This window comes from Podarcis tiliguerta (assembly GCF_965153285.1).
Source record: "Podarcis tiliguerta genome assembly, chromosome: 9".
NCBI lineage: Eukaryota > Metazoa > Chordata > Lepidosauria > Squamata > Lacertidae > Podarcis > Podarcis tiliguerta.
Genome location: NC_139542.1, coordinates 2227492 through 2240359, shown reverse-complemented (window position 1 = coordinate 2240359; position 12868 = coordinate 2227492). Strand labels below are relative to the sequence as shown.

The 12868-nt window shown below is 50.0% G+C and overlaps 1 protein-coding gene across 1 annotated transcript in view; it reads left to right on the top strand.

Annotated features, from left to right (window-relative positions):
* The window catches only part of ATP6V1B1 (ATPase H+ transporting V1 subunit B1), a 70434-nt gene that overhangs the window by 31090 nt on the left and 26476 nt on the right, over positions 1-12868 (top strand). The window contains exons 3-4 of the mRNA XM_083398475.1: positions 1028-1126; positions 11044-11146. Coding sequence (XP_083254601.1) covers positions 1028-1126; positions 11044-11146 — 202 coding nt within the window. The remainder of the gene's footprint in view (positions 1-1027; positions 1127-11043; positions 11147-12868) is intronic.

The window sequence follows — 12868 nt, the reverse complement described above, 5'->3', positions numbered from 1 at the left end:
CTATGCCACTGCCCCAAACTAAGGCCCGCTGGCTGGGTAAGGCCCATGGGACTCAATTATCTGGCCTACGGCAACCCCTGCCGCCAGCTGCCGCCGCCCGCTCTTACCGGCGCTGCACTGCGCAGCTGCCCACTTCCGGGTCGGAGGAGTTATTTGCGCATGCGCAAGCGTTATTTGCAGTGCACATCCAGGTTGGAGGAGGCCCTTGCACATGCGCACAAGCGATTTCCGGTGCTCCTCTGACCCGAAAATGCACCGGAAATAGCGTTTGCGCACATGTATGGGCACGCGCTCCCCCGCCCTCCGGCCCACCGCGCGATCGGCGCTGGAGACACCGGCCCAAGGCGCAGTAAGTTTGCTGACCCCTGCTCTAACCTTTTTTTAAAAAAAAAATTAATTAAAAATTTAAACAAAACACATTTTCCAAAAACATGTCATCTTTGGTGTCCCCCCATTTTCCTCCCTCCCCCCACCCTCCCAAACAAACCCCACCCCCACCCCCCGACTTCCCTCAGTTCCAATCTTTGGTTTCTCTGTAAATGCTATTCTCTGCATGTTACAAAATTGTATTAAAAATATCTAACTGATTATTGTCAGTAAAGAGTTTGTGAGTGTTTATTCAAAACCTGCCAAGGAGTCCAATTCACTTTGTTGCGTCTTCAAATATTTTGTAAAGGGTTCCCATTCATCTTTGAAGTCGCAGTTATCCTTGTCCCGTAGCTTATGTGACAATTTTGCCAATTCTGTATAATCCATCCGTTTCTCTTGCCATGGTTCTTTGGTTGGAATTTCTTCCATCTTCCATCCTTGTGCTATTAGGACTCTCGCGGCCGTTGTCGCATACATGAAGATGTTTTTCAGCTTTTTTGGCAGGTCTTTTTCTACAACCCGTAACAAAAATGCTTCTGGTTTTTTTAACAAATGTTAAGTGGAACATTTTCTTCAATTCATTATATATCATTTCCCAAAATTTACAATCCCACCAGACCCCTGCTCTAACCTGTGCCTTGCTTCTCTCTCCTTGCAGTTTGCCCAGTATGCGGAGATTGTCAACTTCACTCTCCCGAACGGCACACAGCGAAGCGGGCAAGTGCTGGAAGTGTCCGGTTCGAAAGCCATTATCCAGGTGTGTGAGAACGACTCTGTTGACCCCATGTCTCAGTGGGACTCAGTTTGAACCAGAGCCTCCAAGCCTATTTGCCAGGGACGTCCCTGATTCAGAGAAGCCGTCCCGGTTTCTGATTTGATCCCGGAATGTCCCGCTTTTCCTTAGGACGTCCTTATTTTCATTAGAGGGGATGGAGTTATCGGACCCGTCTGAAGGCAATCCTGTAGAGGGAAGGTTTTTAAAATGTTTAATGTTTTATTGTGTTTCTATATATGTCCGAGGGACAAAGGTGGCACTGTGGGTTAAAGCACAGAGCCTAGGACTTGCCGATCGGAAGCTCAGCGGTTCGAATCCCCATGACGGGGTGAACTCCTGTTGCTCGGTCCCTGCTCCTGCCAACCAAGAGTTCAAAAGCATGTCAAAGTGCAAGTAGATAAATAGGTACCACTCTGGCAGGCAGGTAAACGGCATTTCTGTGCGCTGCTCTGGTTCGCCAGAAGTGGCTTAGTCATGCTGGCCACATGACCCGGAAGCTGTACGCCAGCTCCCTTGGCCAGTAAAGCGAGATGAGCACCGCAACCCCAGAGTCGGTCACGACTGGACCTAATGGTCAGAGGTCCCTTTACCTTTACCTATATATGTCAGAAGCTGCCCAGAGTGGGTGGGGTGACCCAGTCAGGTGTGTGGGGTATAAATAGGAACATTATCATGGCAGAATGGGGCATCCCTGTTTTCATCCGAGAAAGATTGGAGGGTATAATCCTGTCCCCTGAATTCATTGCTCACCTTTGGGACATTTCGACAGAGCACAGCCATCGCTTTGCATTTATACCCCACCTTTTCTCTAAGAAGCGCAAGGTGCTGTACACAGAATCAGAGGACCATAGAACTGGAGAATTGGAAGGGACCCCGAGGGACATCTAGTCCAACCCCCTGCAATGCAGGAATCTCAGCTACAGCATCCATGATAGAGGGCCACCCAACCTCAGCTTAAAAACATCCAAGGAAGGAGAGTTGAATTCTCCCACATCCTCATTTGCCGTATTTTTCGCTCCATAAGACACACTTTTTTTCTTCCTAAAAAGTAAGGGGAAATGTCTGTGCGTCTTATGGAGCGAATGTGTGGTCCCTGGAGCCAAATTACCCAGGGGAGAAAAGCAGATCATGCTTTCTTTATTTATTTTGAAAGAGGGAAGTAGGTGTTGAAACAAAGCAGCTGATCGGCAAGTGATCGGGAGGGAAATAAGGCTGCTGGAAAAGGAGGCTGCCGGGGGGAGGGGGGAGGTAAAGACAGCGAACTTGCAAGGAGAGGAGACAGGAAGACTAAAGGAATGAGGAGAGAAATTAGAAGAAAAGGAGGAGCGAAAAATTGCTCCAGCTAAGGAAAAGACACTAAGGCAAAGAAGAGGGAAGGGGGTGTTGAAAGGAACCAGTTGATCAGTAAACGATCGGGAGGGAGATAAGGGACGCTAGCGATAAAGGAGGCTGCCTGGGAGGTAAAAGCCCATGGATCCTCAGGATTTTTACATTGGGTCACCCCAAATTTACCATCAGATCACATTGCATGTCCATGGCTACAGCCTGCACCAAAAAAATCACACACCCACTGTTGCATGGGGCTGCAATGGCACAAAAATGTGGTTACAAAGCACGGATCCACATGGATCCTCAGGATTGGCCCAAGCTCGTCCAGTGAGCATCATGGCTGTGCGGGGATTTGAACCCTGGTCTCTCCCAGTAGTCTAACCACTGAACCACAGTGGTTCCCATTACCATTTATATTAAACTCCACTGGTTTTGGATGGCTCCTGACTTCGTTGGCTTTAAAAGAGGATTGGACAAATTCATGGAGGAGGAAAGGGCTCTTGATGGCTCCCAGCCATGTTGGCTCCGCTCTGTCTCCACAATCAGAGGCAAAATGCTTCTGAAGACCAGTTTCTGGAAACCACAGGAGGTGAGAGTCGGTCTTGTGTTCGAATCCTGCTAGTGGGTTTCTCACAGGCATCTGCTTGGCCACTGTGAGAACTGCGTGCAGGACCCGACGGGTCCCTTTGGCCTGATCAAGCAATGCTCTTATATTTTTATTTACAACTTTCCTTCTGCCAAAACCTATGCTATTTTCTCCCTATCTGCTATGGCCGAGCCAACATAATTAATTATGTCATTTCAACACATTCCAGTGGCAGGGAAAAGTCAAAAACAATGCAGAAAATAATGTAATCATTTACAGAATGTTTGAAGGCTCCAAAGAAAATCACGGTAGCGAACACTTCTTGTAGGAGCATGCAAATTGTGGCAGATTTAAACTATTTTGGGGGGAGGACTAAAACACAAAGATCCAGCACAGCTCCAAAGAGATAGTAGAAGTATCAGCTCAAAGAAAGATCCCCTTTACAAATAATAAAAGATGAATGAAAATAAAAGTATTTCCCCTGTGAGCTGCATTATTGACAATAAGATTTAAATGAGCCACACGCAATATTCGTATAAGAAATAACATATACTTTTTAGTCTGTGGGATATCTTTTCAAAAAGCAAGGTTTGCTGAAGTTTTGAATGCTATCCATCCAAATGGCAGCAGTTTTCTGTTTTCCTTTGGGACAGTATTCTTCCCCTTCCTTACTCCCGAGTAAAAGCGGACAGGGCAGCAGCCTTCGCCCTTTGCCTTTTCAGGATGCGGTTCGTTCTCTCCTTAAGATGTCTCTGCAGCAGAGAGAAGCTGATGCTTCATGTTGTTCTTGAACTGCAAGCCAAAAGTCAAGGCTGAGACACCTGGGCAGGTGAAGAAGACCTGGAAGTACAAGGGCCATAAATACATAATGCGCTAGAGGGATACTGACTTGAGACTCGGAGGAGCAAATCGAAGGCTGAGATCTCCGGGAGTCAAATTGAAAGCCCTAGCGCAGATACAGAAAGCAGGAATCCGGAAAGGATGTTGGTGGGTGGGGAAGATTTCGGGCCACATCCCTCTCAGGGTAGCCTTCCGGGGGCCACATAGCCATGGTGGGCGGGGCCAGAGGGGAAAGTGGGCGGGCCCTTTGTAAGGGAAGCCAAGTCTCTCCAGAGACACTCGCACACAGGACAGTGGAACATGGTCCAGGTTGTGTGGGGCGACTTTTGAACTGGGGCACTGGGGAGATTTCAAAAAACAGCAACCACCTTTTTTTAAAAAAATAAGTTTCTCATCTTCTGGCGGTTCCCTCATTGCGAGAGGTGAGGTTACAGGGAACCAGGCAGAGGGCCTTCTCGGTAGTGGCACCCGCCCTGTGGAACGCCCTCCCATCTGATGTCAAGGAAATAAGCAGCTATCCTATCTTTAAAAGACATCTGAAGGCAGCCCTGTTCAGGGAGGTTTTTAATATTTAGTGCTGTATTGTTTTTAACACTCGATTGGGAGCCGCCCAGAGTGGCTGGGGAAACTCAGCCAGATGGGCGAGGTATAAATAATAAATTATTATTATTATTATTATTATTATTATTATTATTATTATTATTATTATTATTATTACTACTACTACTACTACTGTGGGACGTGGGTGGCGCTGTGGGTAAAACCTCAGCGCCTAGGACTTGCCGATCGCATGGTCGGCGGTTCGAATCCCCGCAGCGGGGTGCGCTCCCGTCGTTCGGTCCCAGCGCTTGCCAACCTAGCAGTTCGAAAGCACCTCCGGGTGCAAGTAGATAAATAGGGACCGCTTACCAACGGGAAGGTAAACGGCGTTCCGTGTGCTGCGCTGGTGCTGGCTCGCCAGAGCAACTTTGTCACGCTGGCCACGTGACCCAGAAGTGTCTCCGGACAGCGCTGGCCCCCGGCCTCTTTAGTGAGATGAGCGCACAACCCTAGAGTCTGGCAAGACTGGCCCATACGGGCAGGGGTACCTTTACCTTTACTACTACTACTACTACTACTACTACTACTACTACTTAAGGTTGCTTTTCTCCTAGTCATTTGTACCTCTCAGTTGGCTGCCTCACCTCCACCAATCTTTCCCTTTCTTGCCCCAATCTTCCAACCTGCGCCCGTCCCTCACAATCGCATCACCTCCTGTTCCTGAGAGGGTTGCCAACTATTTCGCCAGCAGTGCTGCCATGCCTCTAACAGAAGCCTGACCTGTGGAGACTTGGCAGATGAAGCCAGCTAGACCTCACTTGGAGACAACAGCTCTCCTTGCTAAATTCCCTCCGCCATCTGGCTGTTGTTAAGGGCAGTGGCGCCCGGAGAAGAAAGAAAGAAAGAAAGAAAGAAAGAAGAGAGAGAGAGAGAGAGAGAGAAGTTGGGAATCTCATCCCTGCAGGTTTTCTTCCAGCCCCATTGGCCTTTCACAACATTGATGTACAAGGACGGACCTTTCCCCCACCAGCACCCAGAATGTTTGTCCGCATTCCGTGACCTCACAGCAGCTCTATCCAGATCGTGAAAGGAGGGGACCCTCTCTAAGCGCAGCCCCTGTGCCTTGGATCTGGGGGTGAGTGGCTGGCTGGGACTTCGGCCCAGCAAGGCAGAGGGTCTTCTTCTCTCTGCTGGGAGGGGGCTGCCCAGTTTGCCCCTCTGTGCAGAGAAGCAGGTGCCTCCCCAGGGATGCTTGCCTCTCCAAGCCCCCTGACCTTTCCTCGCCCTCTGAGATCGCGCAGAACACCCTTTCCCGCCTGCCCTGCTCTGATGAGCAACGCCTTGAGCCTAGTTGCCCTGTGGAGGCGAGGGACCCGCGAGGTTGACCTGCGGGGGACCTCTGCTGGCGAGCAGCCAGACTTCAGCCCTCTAATGCCACAGAGACCTCTGCAGGGCCCTTCTAATCCTATTAGGGAGTCAGCCTCGCCGGCACCCCCTGCCCGGCCTTTGGCAGAAGCCGCTTAGGGAAAGCCTGATATACACGGAGCTGGGGTGGGGGGCTTATTCCACCCTTCCCAGCCCCCCAACCCGCCCTGCCGCAACAGCTGGCCGACGTGTGAACATTCTTTCGCAAGGGGCCACACGGATCTAATTAAAGCGGCGGTCCGGCGGTCCGGAGGTCACTGCCTTCAAACGGTGTCAAATATTATTCCGATCAAAGGGAGCCTTTCGGGGGTCCCTTCAGAATGGATAGGGGAGGGGGAGGCACGCTGGACCCAATTAGAACATAGCTGTCAACGTTTCCCCTTTTTTAAGGGAAATTCCCTTAAAAGAGGCCTGCTTCTTGGGAGGAAAGCAGTGACAAACCTAGACAGCATCTTAAAAAGCAGAGACATCACCTTGCCAACAAAGGTCCGTATAGTTAAAGCTCTGGTTTTCCCAGTAGTGATGTATGGAAGTGAGAGCTGGACCATAAAGAAGGCTGATCGCCGAAGAATGGATGCTTTTGAATTCTGGTGCTGGAGGAGACTCTTGAGAGTCCCATGGATTGCAAGAAGATCCAACCTCTCCATTCTGAAGGAAATCAGCCCTGAGTGCTCACTGGAAGGACAGATCCTGAAGCTGAGGCTCCAATACTTTGGCCACCTCATGCGAAGACTCCCTGGAAAAGACCCTGATGTTGGGAAAGATGGAGGGCAGAAGGAGAAGGGGACGACAGAGGACGAGATGGTTGGACAGTGTTCTCGAAGCTACAAACATGAGTCTGACCAAACTGCGGGAGGCAGTGGAAGACAGGAGTGCCTGGCGTGCTCTGGTCCAGGGGGTCACGAAGAGGTGGACACAACTAAACAACAACAACCCTTATTCCGAACAGGATTCCTCGGAAGAAAAGGGAAAAGTTGGCAGCTATGAATTAGAAGAAGGTGGTTTTCCCTCCGGCTAACCAAGGCCTGCTTGGCCATGAGAGCAACACTGGGCTGCTCCTACGGTTCCAGTAGTTTTCCAACAATGCCAATTCCGAAGGAATGCTGGTGACTCGGGTCCCCTCTCCGCCAAGGAAGCCAGGAAGGATCCAGGTGGCGCCAAGCGGGCAAGGCCAGTTGCTCCAAACTTAGCGCATCATGTGTGTGAGAGAGAGGAGGGCGCGTTGGGTCACCCAGTAGGGTCTTCAGACACCTCAGTTTTCCTCTTCATGCAACCAACTATGGGGGGGCCGTTCAGGCAAAGAGAGTAGGGGGCAACCAAGATGATCAAGGGTCTGGAAACTGAGCGTTATGAGGAACGGTGGAAGGAGACTTGAGAGGAGATAATAATAATAATAATAATAATAATAATAATAATAGGCGGCTTCCATTAAAATGTCACACATTAAAAATTTCCCTGAACAGGGCTGCCTTCAGATGTCTTCTAAATGTCAGGTAGTTGTTTATCTCTATGACATCTGATGGGAGTGCGTTCTACAAGGCGGGTGCCACCACCGAGAAGGCCCTCTGCCTGGTTCCCTGTAGCTTTGCTTCTTGCAATGAGGGAACCGCTAGAAGGCCCTCAGAGCTGGATCTCAGTGTCTGGACGGAATGATGAGGGTGGAGATGCTCCTTCAGATATACTGGGTCAAGGCCGTTTAGGGCTTTAAAGGTCAGCACCAACACTTTGAATTGTGCTCGGAAATGTACTGAGAGCCAATGTATGTCTTTCAAGACCGGTGTTATGTGTTCACGGTGGCCGCCACCACATTCTGGATTAGTTGTAGTTTCCAGGTCACCTTCAAAGGTAGCCCCACATAGAGCGCATGGCAGTAGTCCAAGCTGGAGATAACCAGAGCATGCACCACTCTGGCGAGACAGTCTGTGGGCAGGTAGGGTCTCATCCTGCGTACCAGATGGAGCTGGTAAACAGTTGCCCTGGACACAGAATTGACCTGCTCCACCATGGACAGCTGTGAGTCCAGAATGACTCCCCAGCTGCACACCTGGTCCATCAGGGGCACAGTTGCCCCATTCAGGACCGGGGGTCCTTTGTCCTTTGTCCTCCCTCCACTCTTGGAGGCATCAATGCTTCTGAATGCCAGTTGCTGCAAACCACAACTGAGGAGAGTTGCTGCTGCTGTGCTCTGGTCCTGCTTGGGCGATTCCCATTGGCTTGCTTCTTTCTTTGTCATTTTGTTGTGTATTTTCATGTTCTATACTGCAAAGTGCCCTGCAATCTTCAAATGAAGGGCCATATATACATTTTATAAATAAAATATTCCTGAAGGAGTGTCTCCACCTCCATTGTTCAGCTCGGAAACTGAGATCCAGCTCTGAGGTCCTTCTGGCGGTTCCCTCACTGCCAGAAGTGAGGTTACAGGGAACCAGGCAGAGGGCCTTCTCGGTGGTGGCACCCGCCCTGTGGAACGCCCTCCCATCAGATGTCAAGCAGATGAGCAATTATATATCTTTTAGGAGTCATCTGAAGGCAGCCCTGTATAGTGAAACTTTTTAATGCTTAATGTTTTACTATGTTTTTATATATGCTGGAAGCTGCCCAGAGTGGCAGCTCAGTCGGTGGGGTACAAATAAAGTACAGTCATATCTCGGGTTACAGACACTTCAGGTTGTGTTTTTTTGGGTTATGGATGCGCTGAAACCCAGAAGTACCGGAACGGGTTACTTCTGGGTTTCGGCAGTCGCGCATGCGCAGAAGCGCCAAATCGCAACCCACGCGTGCGCAGATGCGGGTTGCAAACGTGCCTTCCGCACGGATCATGTTCACAACCCAAGTGTCCACTGTATTACTATTATTATTACTATTATTATTATTAAATAAATGAATAACTTTCCAAACCACAAGTGTTTAGCAGAGGAGAGGCAGTTGCCCACTTTTATGGTGAGGCAGTAACAGCAATAGCACTGTAGTGTTGAGGAGGCATCACAAAGAACAACCAAATGAGAGGAACATGCCCTCCAACATCCTGCTGATCAAAATCGGGACACTCAATTTTCCACCCAGCTGACTCGCATCACCAGAGTGCCAGGCCAAGAAACAGGACATTCCAGGATCCAATCAGAAGCCGGGATGGCTCTTGTAATTCTGGGACACCCTGCTCAAATTGGGACGGTTGAGGGGTATGGAATGAATCCCCCTGTTGTGTCCATAACATGCAGCAGAATACGCCCCCTGCAACCAAACGTCCATCTGGAGACTCCCTGAGCTGTTCTTCCTTATCTGCTCACTTCCAGCCTCTGCTGGGGGCTCCAAGCGTCAGGGAAGGGGGTGTCAATATAGAGTGCCAAAGATCCAACTAACACTCGTTTTCCTTTTTTCCCTTCCAAATTTTTCTTTGTTTTTAAACAAATGCAAGAACCGTCAAACACTTCGGCAGCAGGGCACCTAATGTTGTTTGCTTTGTCCATTGACTCTAGGCATAAACTAACACATTCAGCATTCAAACGTATTACTAATGTAACCTCCCCACGGAGAATATTGAGTACACTGGACGCTCGGGTTGCGAACGTGATCCATGCAGGAGGCACCTTCGCAACCCCCAGAACCACATCTGCACATGCGTGGGTCGTGATTCGGCGCTTCTGTACATGCGCAAAGCATGATTTAGTGTTTCTGTTCCAGTACCTCCGGGTTCGGCTCGGTGCTGAAAATGCGTAACCTGAAGCGTCTGTAACCCGAGGTATGACTGTAGTTGGTATAACAAGGTCTTGAGTTGGGCCATGGACATAGTGAAAGAAGAGTTTGGATTTGATACCCCGCTTTATCACTAACCGAAGGAGTCTCAAAGTGGCTAACAATCTCCTTTTCCTTCCTCCCCCACACCAAACACTCTGTGAGGTGAGTGGGGCTGAGAGACTTCAGAGAAGTGTGACTGGCCCAAGGTCACCCAGCAGCTGCATGTGGAGGAACGGGGAAGCGAACCCGGTTCCCCAGATTACGAGTCTATTGCTCTTAACCACTACACCACACTGGTTCTGTTTTTTGGATGGTGTCCCTATTCATTATGCCTGTAGTTGCCCTCCTGTGTCTGGTAAAACACTCAGACATTGCTGCAGCCCTGATATTATTTACCCTTGTGTTCATGAAGCCACTTTGGTGCTGCCAGCACAGCAATTTCACTTCACCCCTGGAGTCAAACTCCATTGTCTTTCGAGACATAAGGGAATGGGGTTGGCCACGGTGAGAACAGGACGCTGGAGTTGTTGGGACCCATTGGCCGGATCCAGCAAGCTCTCCTTCAGTTCCAGAGGCAGTCTATCAAGATTCCTAGGTTCATATACCCAATCCGACTGCCCATCCTTGAAGATTGCCTGAAGGCTTACAGGATTGAGAGGTCATTGCCCACCCACCTATCCAGTCTTCTACCACACCAAGCCCCTCAGCAAGAACTAAAGGTAAAGGTAAAGGGACCCCTGACCATTAGGTCCAGTCGTGCCCGACTCTGGGGTTGCGGCACTCATCTCGCTTTATTGGCCGAGGGAGCTGGCATACAGCTTCCAGGTCATGTGGCCAGCAGGACTAAGCCGCTTCTGGAGAACCAGAGCAGCGCACGGAAACGCCGTTTACCTTCCTGCTGGAGCGGTACCTATTTATCTACTTGCACTTTGACGTGCTTTCAAACTGCTAGGTTGGCAGGAGCAGGGACCGAGCAACGGGAGCTCACCCCATCACAGGGATTCGAACCACCGACCTTCTGATCGGCAAGTCCTAGGCTCTGTGGTTTAACCCACAGCGCCACCCGGGTCCCATAGTTGTAAGTAAAAGTCGGCAAATGTGTCCTCTTTCGCTCTTTAAAATATAGCAACCCTAGAGTTTGAGCACTGTGAAAATGGGCTGCTGGACTAGGCAAGCCACTGGCTGTTTTTATGTTCTTAGGCTTAAATGGGAGACTGAGACTCAGAGAGCCAAAGTGTCTGGGGAGAAGCGAAAGAGGCGATGAGAGAGACACTTCTTTTTCATCTTGCTGGCGAAAATTCCTCCAAACGCAGATCGCCCGGCGCAAAACGCAGCCCCCTCTCCCTGCTCCCTTCCCATCTGGACCTGCCTGGCCTCATTTGCCGTTAATCCTCCCTAATTGCCCGTAATTGGGTCCTTGCCCTCTGGGGCCCTTGCCTTGCAGGTGTTCGAAGGAACATCTGGAACATCTGGGATCGATGCGAGGAAGACGTCCTGCGAGTTCACGGGGGACATTCTCCGCACACCTGTTTCGGAGGACATGCTCGGTACGTAGAAAACGGGGGAACTGGGGAGGAGGAGGAGGAATCCGTCTCGGGTAATGCGTTGCTACAGCTGCAAAGTGAAGTGTGAGCTAATCCCGTCGGGGGAGCGAAAAGGCCGCCAGAGGCTGCAGGAACAAAGGAAAGAGAAGGGAAAGGCCAAAGGGCAGCGGGAGATGGCCCTGGCTGCCATGGAAGGAGCTGGGGCAGGGAGAGGCTTTCGGGTGCTGGAGTGGGAGACGGGAGCTGGCTTATTATTATTATTATTATTATTATTATTATTATTATTATTATTTATACCCCATCCTTCCCGGCCAGAGCCGGGCTCAGGGTGGCAAACACCAGTAAAATGACAGTAAAAACATAATAGGGGAAAAAACAAAACCAATTTAAAATACAGGTTAAAATGCAATTTAAAATGCAGCCTCATTTTAAAAGTCAAAACCATAAGGGGAGGGAAACATAAGGGTCAGACCGAGTCCAAAGCAAAGGCCAGGCGGAACAGCTCTGTCTTGCAGGCCCTGCGGAAAGATGTCAAGTCCCGCAGGGCCCTAGTCTCTTGGGACCAAGTGTCGGGGCTAGTACCGAAAAGGCCCTGGCCCTAGTGGAGACCAATCTAAGCACCTTGCGACTTGGGACCTCCAAGGTGTTGTCATTTGTGGACCTTAAGGTCCTCCGTGGGGCATACCAGGAGAGGTGGTCCCGTAGGCACGAGGGTCCTAGGCCGTATAGGGCTTTAAAGGTCAAAACCAGCACCTTGAACCTGACCCTGTACTCCACCAGGAGCCAGTGCAATTGGTAAAGCGCTGAATGAGTGTGATCCCGTGGCGAGGACCCCGTAAGGAGTCTCGCCGCACCATTCTGCACCTGCTGGAGTTTCTGGGTCAGCTTCAAGGGCAGCCCTACGTAGAGTGAGTTACAATAATCAAGCCTGCAATGTGTTTTTATTGATTGTTATTAATTTGGGAGACAACTGCCTCTCTCTGCCCCCCTGGAGTCATCTGGGGGGTTCACTCCAGCAACGCTTGATGGTGGGGGGGCTGAAGGGAGCTAGAATCATAGAACTGTAGAGCTGGAAGGGACCCGAGGGTCATCTAGTCCAACCCCCTGCAATACAGGAATTTGAGATAAGCATTGATGGCTTGGGAGTTGTCTAGGGTTGCCATATTTCAAAAAGTGAAAATCCAGACCCAAAAGTGGTTTGGGGTTGCCAAAGCTGTGGAGCTTTTTAAAGTTTTGCCCAGAGTTGTTGAACTTTTGCAAAATCTCAAAAAATAAATAAAAAGAAATTTTGGATCTATTCTTCAGTAAATTCGCCAAAATCTTCACTTCCAACATGGGTTGGCCTACACCCAGATTTTCAGCAATTTCCACCCAATTTCCAACAGCTGGATCCTGGTAATGTCTGGGAAATTCCGGATGTATGGCAACCCTAGAGTTGTCGTCCTCAACATTAGGAGGGCACCAGGTTGGCAAATACTGCCTAGACACTGACCCTGGGATTAGGCTGGTCCGTCTCCTCCCTTGGAATGTAGCTGAGGATTCCAGTAGTGGGAGAACTGGGAAGCTGAGTCCCTCCATCCCAAGATCTACTGTGCTATGGATATGTTTTTTGATGCACCGAGTGGACGATTATGAGTCATGGCTGCAGGCAGAGAGAGGGAGTGTGAATTCAGCCGGGTTGCTGTGGGTTGTTAGCTTGTTAACGTTGTCAATGCTGTTTTGTGG